General features: G+C 45.5%; 1 protein-coding gene across 3 annotated transcripts in view; it reads left to right on the top strand.

Annotated features, from left to right (window-relative positions):
• ZBTB16 (zinc finger and BTB domain containing 16) overlaps positions 1–15,874 on the top strand; it is a 177,171-nt gene extending 161,297 nt beyond the window's left edge. For 2 of the 3 annotated variants that reach the window (XM_032796119.2, XM_032796120.2), the window contains exons 6-7: positions 5,862–6,029; positions 9,429–15,874. In XM_032796119.2, coding sequence (XP_032652010.1) covers positions 5,862–6,029; positions 9,429–9,658 — 398 coding nt within the window. In that variant the 3' untranslated portion in view covers positions 9,659–15,874. The remainder of the gene's footprint in view (positions 1–5,861; positions 6,030–9,428) is intronic. The other variant, XM_075073466.1, reaches the window with a different exon arrangement.
• Positions 15,875–16,501: the final 627 nt, after the last annotated feature.

Here is a 16,501-nt window from a genome sequence, read left to right as displayed (position 1 = left end):
CCTCCTCCTGTCAGTTCAATGAGTCCATCATCTGACCTAGGCTGTGACACCAAATCCTGGCAGACTGGTGCTGCTGGTGTATGGTGTGAGGTGGGCTCGCCTCAGAATCTACCATTTCCCACATCCCAGAGAGGCTGACCTAGTCTGTTCCCTTTGGGTTCTCATTCAGGAAAAGCTTACTCAAATCACACTCCTTTGAGCCTGTTCATTTAATCTGGGTCCATTAACTTGGCCATTCTGCTAATATGTAACCCTCCTGGCACCAGAGCTTCCCAGAGCAGCAGACAGAGACCCTACCTAAGTTGGGGATAAAGTTCTTGAGACTCGTTGTCTTGGGGAGACTCAAATATCTACGTGGACAATATCCTATCCAAATTCTCCACCTTAGCTTTGCTCATAGCTGATTCCCAGACCCACAGATGAACCCGGCCAAACCCTGGGTGGCCCCTCAGTCTTGATGATGTGAATATGAGAAAAACAAGAATGACAAATCCTTGTCACAACCCACTCTCCACGAGGTGGAAGTAAAGAGCTCTCCCTGTGGCAAGTCTAGCAGAACCCAGCCCCGCAGTCAGCCTGAAAACTGTTGGCCCCTGCAAAATCCCAAGCCTTGCTCATAGCAAAGTCAGCACAGTTATGGGCCCGAGGAGGAAAAATGCTGAGAGGCAGCAACGGCTCCCTGACTACTCCATCAATACTCTGGATATGCCTGCGCTGCAGTAAAACACCATGGCTGGCCTGTGGCTTGGGCTGTGGGGCTATAAAATTGCAGTATAGGTATTTGGGCTCTGGCAAGAGCTTGGGCTCTGGAACCCTCCCTCACCCCCTCACAGAGTCTCCTTGATGACCTTTTGGCTTTTGTTGAGGACAAATTAAGGATGCAAGGAAATTTCATTTGGTTCTTCCTGATTTTATAGTGCTCAGGGATGCACATTCACTTTGGGAAAGAGAGATTAGCAGTAAAGACCTCTCTGAAGATGATCTCTTTTACCAGTAGGAAAGCTTGGCATAAGGTTTTTGGTCACATTTAAATGGAGTACGTTAATAAAGGATGGTTGGTAGATGATATAAGCGTGTTAGACATTAGTACAGCCTATAGATGGTTATAAGCATGTTAGTAGAAAGTGTTTAGACAGTTATAAGACGTGGGTATAGCAAGCAATCTGCTGACTTGTTGGACTTACCATCTATAATTAATTATCCATTGATTAAAACATCTATTAATCATGTATTAATCTCTTCTGTGCTTAAATTGTACTTCTGATGTAAAATGTGGCCACTTTTTATGTGAGTGTGTTCACACATCTTTTTAAAAGTTGAAGATCAAGCAACAGCATACCAATCTTACTTTATCCCTAGCACCCAAACCATGGAGTGCTGGGGAAAATCCATGCAATGGTTTGGAACCTCCATGAGATACATAGATGGCTGTGCCACAGAGAATAATAGGAAAGTGGGGTTCCCACTCTAAATTAAACAAAACCAAATAGACACAACCCTTACTATATCTAGCAGCATCTCTGCAGTGTCCCATTGAGGCAGACCTACTTTTTCAGTGAATAATCCTGTACTGAGATGGGAAAATAGGGCTAGATGATGGAGGAGGAATGGTGGAGTTTTTTTGGTTAATGCTCTGGATTGGGACTCAGGAGACCTGCATTCTGTTACCAGTTCCTCCTCAGGCTCCCCATGTCGTCATATGCAAGTGACCTAATCCCTTGGTGCCTCAGTTCCCTACCTGTAAAATGGAGATAATTAATACACTCTCTCTGCTACCCTTTGTCTAAGGTACTTTGAATGTCAATTCTTTGGCACAGGGACTCTCTTACAATGTGTATGTACAGCACCTACTCAATGGGTTGCAATCTTGATGTTTAATGCTTGTGAAATAATGATGCAGGAGGTCTTTTGCCTCCAGCTTCTGTTACATCTCTTATTAGGAACTCTTTTTTACAATATTTTCCAGATACAGTGTGAATTATGTCAGTGTCTTTTTGCCATTGGTGTCTTTTGCTGCTTGCCTTCCCTTTCTTCATCTATTGTGAACATCAGGAAACCCAACTTCTTTCCCTTTAAAAATGTCCCTATAATCTCCCTTCATCACTCCAGATGGAAAAGGTGAAGGCAAGATCCTTAGCTGGTGCCAATCAGCATAATTCCATCAACTTCAACAGCACAATGCCAATTTCACCAGCTGAGTGTCTGGCCCAGAGGTTTTTTGTCTTTAAATCAGACCTCTTATTTTCTAAAGATGAGCAAAAAATAAATAATTTAATGCTTGAATTGCCATAAGCCTGGCGTGTACGTGTGTGTTCTCTCTCCTTCTCGTGTATATATGTGTACACACACGCACAGTGGCTTGCCTCATTAATATTCCGTTGTTCCTAGCCCGTTTGCCACCAATGCTGCATGTTTAGTATCAGCAGCTGTGTTTGGCAGTGCAGGCCAGCAGAGTCCTTGGCATTGATGGATCCCTGATTTACACGGCTGATCATATAATAAACTCTCAGCTGTGTAGAAAAGGCATTTTATGGCCTTGCGATTGGTTGTTCAGTAGACTAACAAATGCACCAGGTAACGTTATAAAACCAGGGTCACAGGTGCAGAAGGCTGGCCAGAGGGGGCTGTAATTAGTCCCGTTTGTCCTGCACTTAATGTCAAGCTCATTAAGGGGCCCTACGAAGTTAATCAACATGCCACAAATTGGATTTTTTGAGTTCTGCTGCCAGTTCTGCGCATGCTACAAGGCTGATCAACTCCCTGTGTCAGAATTACAGGCCAGGTGCTGCACATTTCCCTTCTTCCTTTCATTTGGTCTGATTCTCAAGATTCCATATTTAAGCTCCTTGAACATGTGATCGGGTTGATAATGAAAGTCACTAAGATCCTGTCAAACTAGCTCCTGAGTTTAACACTTCATTTAAAGTACCAGGGCGCTCTGAAGAAACAGCTGTGGTGGGGGTGGAACAAATCTACTCAGGCCAGTGGCTGGGTCTTAATGTGAATTATTCACCTGGTTTCTATTCACACATCCAGCACTCCAGGGTCTTTTATTTTTGAACAAGGCGCTGAATGGAATACTGAAATGGTAATTCTGAAATTTAAATACCCCCCATACTTCCCACTTCTGTCACAGAAAACTCATGGGTCAGATGCTCAGCTGGTGTAAATCTGCAAATTATGTATGTTTTCCACCAACAGAGGTTCTGGCTGCATGTTTTCAGAGCTGAGCCCCATCTTTATAAATGGATTTTTTTAACTTCAAAATTTACCATTGTTGTACCGTTCTTCCGCCTTCAGAAAGAGTCTATATTACTAGATAGATTCATATACGGAACCCATAGCCATAGTGCCAGTGCATATAGAGATGGTGATCATAGTTAAACATATTGATTCCGTGTTAGGAATTCAGGAATTGTCAGATTTTCAGTTGATGGACGGACTTTGATAGAACCAGGTTCACTGATACCAGTGAGCGCTCTGACTCAACATAGAACAAAGAATAAATGCAGCTTGACTTCAGTGGAGCTACCCCGATTTATACCAGATTGGGCTCAGCTTTTGTGTACAAATGAAAGTTTAAAAAGCATCCAAAGAGGGAAACCCTCTCCCTTCTTTCTTGTCACTGGGGAAACTGCCATCCATGCCTCAAACCACTCTCGTGAGCTGTGTGTACGTAGTGGTTTTCAAGGATCAAATGCATTTGAACCTTGTGAGCTCTCTGCTAGTCTCCTGCAATCAGAAAATAATGTGAAATATCAGAGTTGTTATACACAATGCTTTAAAAAACCATTTAGTGCTGCCTGAAAGATTTGGAAACGCTAATATAAAATCAGAATTTATGTGAGGAAGGTCTTCATTTGGGAGGGGCGGATTTTGTTGGAGGGTCTAAAGAGAAAAGAGAGTGAAATATCATTTTAAAGAGGAAGTGAAAGCACAGGCATCTGAGTATATAACTAGAAGGACAATTTATGCCCAAGCACGAGTGCAGTTTGACATGGGGATAATGAAAAAACGTAGGTCATTGTGGATGACTTAAGCCTTCAGCAGCTGAAGAAAATGTATGAAATGCGAGGAACATTACACGCTTGGCAGCTCTGCACATCTGCAGTAGGACAAGTGAAATACAGTTGGCCATTCTTTACCATAAACTGTGGTTGTAGGATATGCAGCACAGAGAAATTGTAATTACAGTGACAAGACAAATCAGTGATATTTAAATATTCATGAACAAAGTCTTGGGCAATCAATCTATCTTTATTGTCCTTCCCTTCACTTCTGTAATAAATGAGTAGCTGGAGCCCTCACCTTTCATTCAAATAATTCTGAGTTTGGTGCTAAACTGAAGTACATTTATCAGCCACTCAATCTGGAATATTTAAACACCTCTCTGGCTCCCAAAGTTTCTGGCCCAGGGTGGCATCGCATTTGTCTGGAGAGCGAGACAGAAGTGGCTTGTGATTGCTCCCCAATATAAGTATGTGTAAGATCCTCTCTTTGGCAGACAAATGAGCTCACAAACCCTTCTGTTGCAGGGGAGTGGTGGGCCTTCAGTTACACCTCTCTGTTGTTGGAATTCTTATGCCTCAGTGAGTCTTGTTGAGGTGAGGCGGGCTGTCTCCCCAATTTGCTTCCCTTCTCTGCTGATGGGCACAATGCCTGATGAAGCAGCTGAACCTCTTCGCAAGCTTGTATGTGAATGAGAGCCTTTACCTTCTCTGCCATGGCACTATTCCCCGCAGCAAGTCAGAAGCAGTTCACTCTGCGAAGCTTCCCCCGCCCCCGCTGTGCTGAGATGGTGAAGCAGGTTGCCTTGTTAGCACCTCTCCAACCCAATCAGTGAGGTCGAGGGTCTCTTGTGTGCAGTGGGGCAGCAGGTCCTTCCCACTCTGCTGAACTGTAGGAAGAATGGCTGTCATTCTGTCATTCCCGTTGGACAGGCCATTTCTGGGGGTGGGGGAATGAGAGGAACAGACATGGGGACGGGAGGGGAAGAGTTAGGGCATGGTTTGATTAGAGGAAGACTGCTGTACTGGACAGCCCGTTGGTCTGCTCCCTGAACTGGTCCTCCTCTGCCCCCTAAATCCACAGTACCTGCACAGAATCAGTCAGCCAGAGCAGGGGCAGTAAATAACTATTAAATCATCCTTCCCATAGTTAGCCTAAGTAACAGCCAGATATTATCATTACTCTCCGCCTCCCCCGCCCCCGGCAAGAACTGTCTCTCCCTGCTGCGTTTGTGCAGCACCCCGCACTATGGGGTCCTGGGACCTTAGGATGGTGGTGGTATTATTATTTGTATTATTGTTGGATTTAGGAGCCATCGTCATGGACCAGGACTCCAGGAGCGAGGCACTAGACAAACAGAACAAAAAGAGTCTAAACGAATGCCAAATAATAACAACATACAGCAGGAGGTGGTGCTGAAGTTTCATTAGGTGGCCTCTTATCCTGAGTATCTCCATCGCTTCTGGGTGTTGAGCTTAGAAAAGAATGTGTGTAACTCCACTGCTCTGGATAAATTGCAGCTTGGATGCTTACTCCTCCTGAATTTCCACTTGGGAGGAGGATTCTTCTTCACTTCTAGTCCGAAGGTGCTGTGCAGCATTGCTGTACATTGCTAGGGATCTATTGTGTTCCACCACAGAGCCAGCTGCATGTCATGGATGTGTGAAGTGACCACTATCTATTCCTTCCCCTTGACCTTCTGTGGTGGTGGTGGTGGGGAATTAAGATCTTGCAGATGGCTTTTCGAGAGGTGAGGCGGTGAGGAGAGGGTTGTGCTGGTGCAGGCTGTGGGGTCTGCATAATGCTGTGCTGTATTCCCCATTGTATCTAACCGTGTGCTCGTGTTGTTCCAGGTGACCACCCCTACGAGTGTGAATTCTGTGGCAGCTGCTTCCGGGATGAGAGCACGTTGAAAGGCCACAAGCGTATCCACACTGGAGAGAAACCGTATGAGTGCAACGGCTGCGGCAAGAAATTCAGTCTCAAGCACCAGCTGGAGACCCATTACAGGGTGCACACAGGTACCGTCCTGCTGCCACGTATCTGTATCTGCAGCTGCCTTAGCAGCACGTGAGTGAGCCGCTCCTGCAGCCACGCTACCGTGGACTTCACAAGCTAAACAGGGTTGGGCTGATTCAGCTCTTGGATGGAAGTCACAGAGCCAGGGTCACAGTGAGGGGTTTGTTAGGGAGCATTCCTCCCTTGAGCCAGTATTGAACTGCTGCCCACAAGTGGTGGGATGGGATGTCATGCTGCTGAAAGCACCCAGCTTTCAAACCAGTTATTTAAGCACAGTTTTCTGCCCAAGATTCGAGGCATTAATTCCTCAGCAAGTTCTAGGCTGGTAATTGCACTATTTCCCTAAGCTCCTCCTGCAGTTTGACGAATACAGTATCTTCGCTTCCTGTCCTGCCATGTGCGCTGTTAAACAGCTGCGGGGCCCCAGCCCAGGACAGGATGATGGGATGCCTGGGTCTAGTTTAGGTATCAATTCAGGATTCTTTGGGATAAAAGGTGCTGTGGAAAGAACTACATCTTGCCTGGGCATTTGACAGTGGAGGGGCGTGAGCAGGACCGGTGCTAGGGTTTTGAGCGCCCTAGGCGGATGGCAATTTCGCCACCCCGTGTGCTCGTCCCACGGCTCCGCTGGAGCTGCCGCAGTGGTACCTGCAGAGAGTCCGGTGTGCCTGTGGGCAGACCACCGGAGCCACATGAGCAGCCGACCGTCCGCAGGTACGACTGCGGCAGCTCCATCCGAGCCGCGGACCAGCAGACCGCCCGCGGGCACCCAGGGGACCCCTTGGGCTGCTGGCTGCCGTGGCGGTGCCCTGGCCCAGGGAAACCCCGGGCTGCCGGCTGCCGTGGAGGCTCCCTGACCCAGGGGACACCCTGGGCTGCCGGCCTCCGCGGCGGCGCCCTGACCCAGGGGACTCCTTGTCTGTCCTAGCAGCAGGGCTGCTCAACCATTTAAAAAAAAATTGGGGGGTGCTTTTTGGTGCCTCCAAATCTCCATGCCCTAGGCAACCACCTAGTCTGCCTAAATGGTTGCACCGGCCCTGGGCATGAGAGCAGTATAAAGTTGGGACAAATGAAAATACACTTGAGACTTTCCACTTTACTTTTACTTCATGGCTGCCTCTCCCATCTCCATCCCCTCACGCCCTAAGCCACCAGCCCCTTTTCAAAATTAATCCTTCCCCTTTGCCAGCCAAACGAAAGCTGTGCAAGGCGCCTGCATGCATCATGAGCAGGCTGGGAAGGAATAGGCCAGGCTCCTGGTCATACTGAAATGATTGGGCCGATTAGTAACAATTGCACTCCTCTCTCTCTGGAGAGATAATAGAAAGCTAAGCAGTGCTGCTCCCTCTTCCTGCTTTTACTAGATGCGGGAGCTGACCTGGCTGAAATACCCAAGCCATCAAATGGTGCATGCCCACCTACCATCTGCCTTCTGCGTGGCAGGCTCAAAAAGAGTTGAAGAGGGACTGCAGACCTTTCCTCGGTCATTGCAGCGTGTGGTGACTGTGGCTGGACAGCTACTCCACTTCCAGTTCTTGCTCTGCTTTCCCCAGCTCTTGCTTGAAGGATCCTGGCAGGACATTTGGGATCATTTATCCCCCAACTCCTGCTGCTCACATGCACAAGCTGCTTTATTGCAATAAAAGTCCCAGGGTCCCAGTCCCTTGCCCACATAAGCAGGAGTTCAGCACCTTGGAAATCCAGCCATAGATTTACAATGCCTCCAACTCTCGAGTCACTGGAAGATGCAGGGAGATGCAACTGGAAGAGACCCCCATCTTCAGCAGAGCCATCCTCACTTCCATTCCTACACAAGGATGTGGCTCTTCTGCCCTATGCTGGCTAGGTGCTAGGAGTGGCTAAAACGAGGTCCCTATTACTAGGTCTAATGATAGCTCCAAGTGGGAGCCGAAGCACCCAGCCATTCTCTGGTGCATGTCACGCCTACCATGGTGTCCAGGTTCCCTGTGTAGCTCATTGCTACCCTGTTGTGTGGGGGCAGCTGCAAGTCTGGGAGGCACTAGAGTGTTTTCTTCTCCTATTTGTCCATTAAATACTTTATTTCCCACATCATGGGTGCTTGCTGTAGTAAGGCTGCTGCAGTTCCTTCAGAATCCAGGCTTGTTGCTGGGGATAATGAATCACTGCATGCGTCAGCATGTAACTATTGTAAATAATGGATCAATATTTAGATCACTTTTGCTGTTCATTACTTCATTATTCGCTGTGTCTGTGCACAGAGCAAGTATCAATATCAGAAAGGCCAGGCAGTTAATTACTGCATTGAAACGAGTCTCTGAAATCTCAGCTCCAGCCTCATATGTTATCAAAATGTTTCAAAGGCTTCTGCTGAGATTCAATAACCCAAAAAAAAGGCAACTGAGCGGGAGCAGAGATCAGGGACCCAGCTTCTGGGTAGCATCGGGGAACATAGCAGTTACCAGACTCGATCAGACTCAGGTCCATCTAGCCAGCATCCTGTCCCCAACAGTGTCCGGCTCCAGCTACTTGAGAGGAAGGTGCAAGATATACTGCAGTGATGGGTAACTTGCCCCTGGGGGAAGTTTCCACCTGACTCCTATTAGTCAGAGTTGGGCTCATGCCCTGAAGCAGGCAGGGGGTTTAGCTCTCCCAAAACTTTTGCTGTCTTCACTGTTGTAACTCTGCATAGTCTTGATTTTTTTTTTTCAATTAAAGGCCCAATCTTTTTTTGATCCTGCTAAATATGATATCTTGTGGCAATGGATTCCCCAGGCTAATAGTGCACTGGATCATAATGCCCACCACACTCAGGTTGGTTTAAAAATATTCAGTGAGACCGCTACAAAATATATAACAAGTAGAGGTTATATAAAATTTTTCACCCAAAGATCTCAAAGTGCTTCACAAAGGAGATGGACATCGTTATCCCCACTACACAGAAGGGGGCTGAGGCATGGAGAAGGGAAAGTCATGCAGCAAACCAGTGGAAGACCTGGGACTAAAACCCTGCTCTCTTGAGTCTCGAATCAAGTGTCCTGTCCTCTAGGCAACAGCCTCTTAATGCCCTGAAAATCAGCTTAGCTTACCTTTCCTTCCCTCCCCACATTCCCAGGTCACAATGAGAAAGGAGGGCCCAGCATTTAGGGCACAAGCCTGAAATGTGGGAGACCCAGGTTTGATTCTCTGCCTTACAGCAAACTGTCTGTGACCTGGGGCAAGTTATTTAACCTCTTCGTGCGTCAGTTCTCTGGCTGCACAATGGGTCGCCACCTCACAGGGACATGGTGACGATGAACACCTTGAAGGCCAAGAGGCGCCCAGATATTGCAGGGCTGGGCAGCTGCATAAGTACCACAGACAAGTCAGCATGGTCGCCGCCTCACCCTTCTTTTGTCTCTCTCCCCCTCTTGCCCCTGCAGGTGAAAAGCCTTTTGAATGCAAGCTGTGTCACCAGAGGTCCCGAGATTACTCTGCCATGATCAAACATCTCAGGACCCACAACGGCGCTTCCCCCTACCAGTGCACTATCTGCCTGGAGTACTGCCCCAGCCTGTCTGCCATGCAGAAACACATGAAGGGCCACAAGCCAGAGGAGATCCCCACTGACTGGAGGATAGAGAAGACCTATCTCTACCTTTGCTATGTTTAAGGGACATGGAGGGGCAAGATTGAAGTCATGAAGGACTGGGCAAAAAAAATGCATCATCCATGGCCTTTTATTCTGTTGTTGTTTACTAAAGGGGTTCTCCTTTTTTGTTCCTGGCTCGTGAGGTGTTTGTGTGGGGGAGGGGGAGTAATTCCCTTTTTAATTTGGGGGTTCTCTGTGCAGTCGATGAGAAAACTCATCAGAATCGAGCCATAGCCAAATATCTGCTCGTGTTTTGTGACAATGCATGTCAAGGGCTTTGGAAAGAGCAGGTGAAATGTCACTGTGGGGGGGGGGAAGGGGCAGTCCCAGCGCAAGCTTTGGGGTCTGAGATTTTGGAGTTTGAATTTTTTGTCCTGTTTTTGCCACATTTGTTTAGTTTATTCAGGCCTCATCTACATTTAAAAACGAGGCATCCTAGCTACATTGCTTAGGGCTGTGAAAAATTTTGCACCCTGAATGTTGTCGTTAGGGTGACCTAGCCCCTGGTGTGGATGTGGCTAGGCTGACCGAATTCTTCCATCAACCCGCCTGTCGGAGAGATGGATTAACTACGGCAACAGAAGAACCCCTTCTGTGGCTGTAGCCGCTGTAATGTCAGACATGCCGTCAGTCACCAACTTTATTCAGCTGCCTCTTGTGCAGCCTCACCAGTAGGTGGCAGTGTAATGCCTATTGTTAAAATCCCCCTCAGAGGATTCCCCCCAAATCAGATCGAACGACCCTGTTTTGGGGGTACCCAGAAATACCAGGGCAGATGATGAGCAGCATGACGGGCTGGATGATCTGCAGTTAGTTAGTTGTGCTAATAATGTGGCAGGTTACAATGCAGTCCAGATTTCCCCAAGTAACTAGTGATTTGGGGAGCCTTGGTTTTTTTGCTTGCCGGACTTGAGACACCCTGAATTTCAGAACATGCTGATCAGCCTCGTCGGTGACTCCAGCTGGGCAGCTGGGATCACTAGTCAGTCTGGCACAGCTTGGCGTAATTAAAGGCACAACCAGAATTTTCCTCAGGAGGGGGCCCAGGGAGACAACCCCTTTGGAGCCGGCATCTGTCCCAGATGGAGAAGATGGTGGGCTATAGTGCCCATAGGCACAGCTTTGTGTCTCGGAGTGCAGAGCCAGCGACAGGCAAGTTTGTGGCGCTGCAGCCAGGGGAGGAAGTATTGGGATGTGCCAGGGCAGGGTGCATCCCAGGCTGCACGGGGAGATACCATGCAGCCCTGTGGGCATCCAGTGCCCCCATTCCCCGTGAAATGCCCTGGCATCAAGGCTGCACACACACCCCCACTCGGAAAGTGCCGGGGCCTCCCCTCCCAGCCAGCAGTACCAGGACTCTGGCCGGGGTTTCCCCCATTGGGCACCCCACCCATTACCTCCTGGGTGCGTGGCAAGTCCCTGGTTGCAGGGCCACCCTGCACTGCTATCTGGAGCATGGGTGGCCACAGCTGGATCTCAGTTCAGATCCAGCCAAGGGAAAGCTGTCCCCCTGGCCCATGTTGCGCCCGCTTGAGCATAAGTAAAATAAACCTGAACTTTGCTACAGTTTCCCCCCTCCCTTTCCCCCTTCGCCCCTGGGCTGCTGTGTTTCAGATGGCAGATAATTTCCTGAAAACATTTTCAATGTATTAATAAAATCTGAAAACAAAAAACGGTTTTGGAGAAAATGAATTTGAATAAAAATTCAATTTGAAGGAAGATAGTAATTATCCTGCTGTATAGGACAGGTAGGGTGGCTTCTCAACTTAGTATGGAGCATGCCTTCAGAGTGCCCCCTCAGTCAGACTCCTCAGCTAGCAAAGTTCTTCTTACGTTACCACTTGTAATGATCAGAAACTGACAGCTGTTGAGCCTCTCATTCATGCACAGAAAGTTGCCCTAGATATTTTGATCAATGTTACTACTCTTCTTATGGCCAAGTCCGCTGATGCTGGTGATTGTCCCACTATAATAAAAGCTACTTGGGTATTTTGGGCTAAACCCAGTCTGTTCAAGAGCTTAGAACGTGGCTGCAAAAATTGTCTCTAGGCTGCAACCCTCTCTCCTGACCAAAGACCTTTCTATGCATTTTTTATTTTATTTTATTTTTAGGGCAGGGAATTAGAACCAGATGGAAAGGGCAAAAACGTTCAGCCTGTTTGTCAAATCGCAGCGGTTGGACAAGTGTGTCTTCAGATGAGGGAGTCACAGTTCAAGATGCTCTTAAACTGCCCCCTGGTGCCTGGGCATTGTCAGGGGTCTGAAGGAATGATGGGTGAGCTCGTATTCCCTTCTCCTGCAAACACATGCAATATATCCCCCTGGCTTGCAATGCGTTACAGTGACTCAGGCTGGTTAAATGCTAACCTGTCAGTTTGACCTAAATTTGTCAGAGATTTGAGGATTGGGGAGTAATTCACAAGTTCAGGTGATGGATTTTGTATGTATCATGCTGCTCAGTAGCTTACTTTTGCTTCTCCGTTTATGCCACGCCTTGCAATTCAACAGTGCTCTTCTTTTTTAAGTAAGAGTCCTTCAGAAACCATCCCGTCTGGCTGCAAGAGCTTTGCTCTGAATGGGGAGATGCGTTTGGTTTTAGTTTTGTTTTCCACGTTTCATAACAGAAACATACCAATTATTTTTTTTGTTCAGCCCTCTGTCCAGGAAACTATATAGGAGTGAATGGTAAAAGACGGCTTTTCTTTGTCTGGCTTTGGGGGTTTTCGTTTTTGTTTTAATTTGGATATTTCTGTTTAGCACATTTTACTTGAAATTACCTCGGTTTTTTGTGACCTCATGAGCTTTTATTGTTGGGTTGGAGGTTTTTGTTTTGTTAAATGGATAGGTTGTTTAAAAGGCCATGCTGCAGATCGGTGACATGCGATGTAAGAATCGCATGCTCGGTGAGAGTGCAAAAGTGCCACGACAGCCGCAGAAGTAATTTTACAGTGGTTTTTGTGCATTATCATTACCAAAATTGGTATTTTTTTAACGGCCTGCCTTGACAGAGCTGGGGTCGTTGATTCTGAAAGCTACCTCTTACGTTGGGTTTTTGTTTTTATTTTGCAGTTATGAAAGCACATTTTGCAATATTTGTGTTCGCTTTGTGTTGTCATTTCAATTTTCATCTCATGCTTTACTTGCAATTGTATATTATTTTGTAACTTAGCTGCATTTATATTAAACAAAAAAAAAGTTAGGGAGCGTTTTGTAGATGGAAGTAAAGGGAAAAAAAGAGGGGTGTTATACTGCTGTGCCCACCCTACCCCCAACCTTGTCTCAACTGTCGGGAAAAATTTGAAGGCCTTAAAACTGGGGGAAATAACTTCATTTGACAGTGGAGCAGGGTAACTTACAGTTTAGTAAAGATTTAGTGCTTTGAAAAGGAAAGAGTTAAACTTGAATATGTGAATAGAACAGTAGAGTCTTGTTTATAATGTGAAAAATGTGAGTATAAAATCACTTAGGGCAGAACTTGGATAAATAAATATGCACTAACGCATCAATTTTGCGTTAGCCACCGATGGCCATGAGATAATCTTCGTCTCAAAACTAAACCTGATGTCAAAAATGTTTAAGGTATTCCACAAAATGAATCCATTCTTCACATCCACCCCGTCCCCCATTCACCAAGCTGAAAGGGTTGAACTGATATTTACAAAGTGTAATATTTTTGTAATATTTGTTAGTCTCTGTGTCAGTTTCCACAGGACCTTGCCCTTTTTGTAATGTGAACAGGAATTTGTGTGTGTGTGTGTGTGTGCGCGTATGCGTGTGTGTGTGTGTATGCTTTTTGTGCGTGTGGTTGTGTATTAAATCATGCAGTATTGTTGTAATCCAGTGTTGCAGTCTTGGATGGTACTAAATCAAAATATTGCAACTTCAAAATCACATGCAGGAAACGTATGCAAATATGCATATCAAATACAGATTTCCTACATCTGCTAACAGAGGCTTGAGGTAGATGGGGAACAGGCAGTACTGTAGGTATTGGTGACTTAACAATAATTTCTTTTTATTGTTTGGAGTTACATTACTCCTCAACAGCCATCATTTATATTTACTGTTATCTGCAGAGAAGCAAATTCTTCCTCAACCCGCCAATCTAAAAAATATTATTTGCTGTTGAATGTAAGAGGATATGTGGAGGCAGTTCGGATGCGTCAGGGGCAGAGCACCAACATGTACAGAAGTAGACAGGGTGACAGACTTCACATGGAGTTCAGGCAAACATGAACAGGTCTGGAATTTAGGATGAATCTAGCTGCATGCTCCTCCCTTCCATTAGAGAGCACAATCTTACGGGGCGGGCAGGGGGAACAGGGGAATATATTGTGTGCAGTTTTATCTTCAGAGCAGCATCACTTCTTTGCTCTGTTGGCCAGGTCAGTAATTTCCGTTTTAGATAGTCAGTTAACATTTTGAGCACAGCTTAGCATAGTATATAGTACTCTTTGTGAATTAGAATTGCAACTTCCTTAAACAGTTCTTCCAAAACTTCTCCAGATGCAAAGCAGAAAGCTGGCTATATGCGCACACCTTACTCTGTTCATGTCATCCATTTTGAAATTATACCTGTCTGTATCTGGTGGTGTTTTGGGAATAAAAGTAGTGTTGTGTCTCAATTCACACCATTAAGATCCTTTTTATGCATTATATATACAATACATATATATTAAAGCATACACGTATGTGCGCACGCACACACACAGAGGATGGATAATATCTTTGCTGCTTTGTGTTGGGAATGGGAAGCAGAACAGATGCTGATTTAGTACAATCCAGGATGTAACTCTGGAGAATGGCTTGTTTAATCTTTGTGCCTGAGAACAGTTTTTTCACGTTTAAAAGAAAAAAAAATTGCTGCAATTTCTCACAAGTATATGGTACCTTTTTGCAGTAAATTGGTACTGCTGGCTGGGGGGATGTCATGGTACAATGGAACAAACAACTAATTTTCCAACATAATTTATTTTCCATTGGAAGACTCTTCCTCCCTTCTCTCCCCCTGCCCCCAGGTGTTGGCAAATTTTTGGCTGCACCACCTGGAACTGTGCAAACTGAAGTTTGTTTCCTACCAGACACACACATTTCAAAATCAGGTCACTGGGGGGTTCTAAATTTAAAGACAAGAACTTTTGTTGAGTGAAAACTCATCAGACAAGATGAAAAGACTTGATTACTTTTCGCTCCACTTACGTCTCATTGGTCTCCCCTTGTCCCTCCCCCCACCATCCCCCTCATTGGGACATCTGCTTCTGTGGGTGTCATTCCAAGACTGCTTTAATCCATAGGACAGAAAAAAGGGTTGACAAAAAAGCGGCAAATTAGTTTTGAAATATCATTCCAATGAATGTGGCTGATGAGAAGTCTCTGGTCCCATGACATCCTTCCACGCTGAGTACCAACCTTTTGGTGTGCATCATAGTATTTGTTTCACATAGTGTTATGTATGCATGATCTTTTAAGGCTAAGAAGCCGTGGTAAAGCTCCATGACATCTATCCATATATATATAATTATATATATGTATATTATAGCACTGAGGACCAACTGCCCTGCTGGACCAAGCAAACGAAGGCTTGTTTTCATTGCTTGTCTTTTATGTCGTGACAGCACAAGTGCCAGTCTGATCGCTCTGTATTAAAAATAGTGTTTTTAATTAATTGATGTTATAGTTCTGTCTACCTCAGCACCTCCTGTTAGCCTAATTTTAGAAGGTGCCCAATTTTTGTTTGTTTTTTTTCAGATTATTGGTTACTATTTTTTGTACAAATCTTCTGTTTGTTTTCTTGTTCTGTTCATTTCTTTTGCAGCACTGCTTGTGAGTCCATTCTCTAGCCACAGATGCAGTTAGCTAAAAATTTAAAAAGGAAAAAAAAATTCCCAAATTGTGATGTCTCCTAGTTGCAGCTCTCCGCATCTGCCTTTGTTCTGTGTAGATTCAGATGCATTTCTTTGTAAAACTTCAGTGTTTCTGACAGAGGAAAAGAAAAAAAGAAAAAAAAAGAATTTACTGCTGCAGGTTTTTTTTCTCTCCATGTGTCACTAAGTGAAGTTCGTGCCTTCTATAGCAAAGAGAATATTTTTTACATCCTACTAACAGTAGATTTTTTTGTAGTGAACATTTTTTGTATTTTTATTTATAAGTCTCATAAGAAAAATAGCAATGTTCAGTTGTATACCTTGAATCTGCAGTTAGGAAAAAAAATAATAAAGTTAATTCAGTCGTCTCTGCCTGCCGCCTCCTTCCTTCTATTCTTTGCTCAGATGTTTCTCTGGCCAGGAAGAGGAGAAATCCGTTGAATGAGCTAAAATCTTACCTGATCCTCGTTGAACAGGACTGAAATAAGGGGACTGGATTGGAGGGTTTATGCTATTTCCATACAAATGGCCTTCACCTTTCAGAGAGCACCGGAGAGATTTTTGCTTTTTTCTTGATACCAGCAGATGTCAGCCTCAAACAGAGCTGAAGTTGGCAGCTGGACTACTGCTGGCTCCCATTTGAACAGGCTCTGTGGCTTCTAAAATAAACGAGGATGGTTTTCAGTTCCCTTTCTTTTCTCTGGTGGTTTGGGGGTGAGGGACGGCCTTGAAATAGCTGTGAGATAATACGTGACTGACCTCAACCGCTCTTCCCTGACACAAGTGTTTCAAACATAATAATCACCATGAATCATTTCAAGACAGCTCAATTAGAGAAATAATACTTAGGTCTCATCACTAATATGCTCTCTGCACTGCCGTGCACATGGCCACTTCGTATCTCTTCCTCCCATTTCATGGGTGGAGAAACTGAGTCTCTCACACAGCATAAGGCCACAGATTTTCCAGAGCTGCTAATGATTTTGGGAACCTCCATTTC

Source organism: Chelonoidis abingdonii, chromosome 18, assembly GCF_003597395.2.
Source record: "Chelonoidis abingdonii isolate Lonesome George chromosome 18, CheloAbing_2.0, whole genome shotgun sequence".
In the NCBI taxonomy this organism is placed as follows: domain Eukaryota; kingdom Metazoa; phylum Chordata; order Testudines; family Testudinidae; genus Chelonoidis; species Chelonoidis abingdonii.
This window is presented reverse-complemented; position numbering and strand designations above follow the sequence as displayed.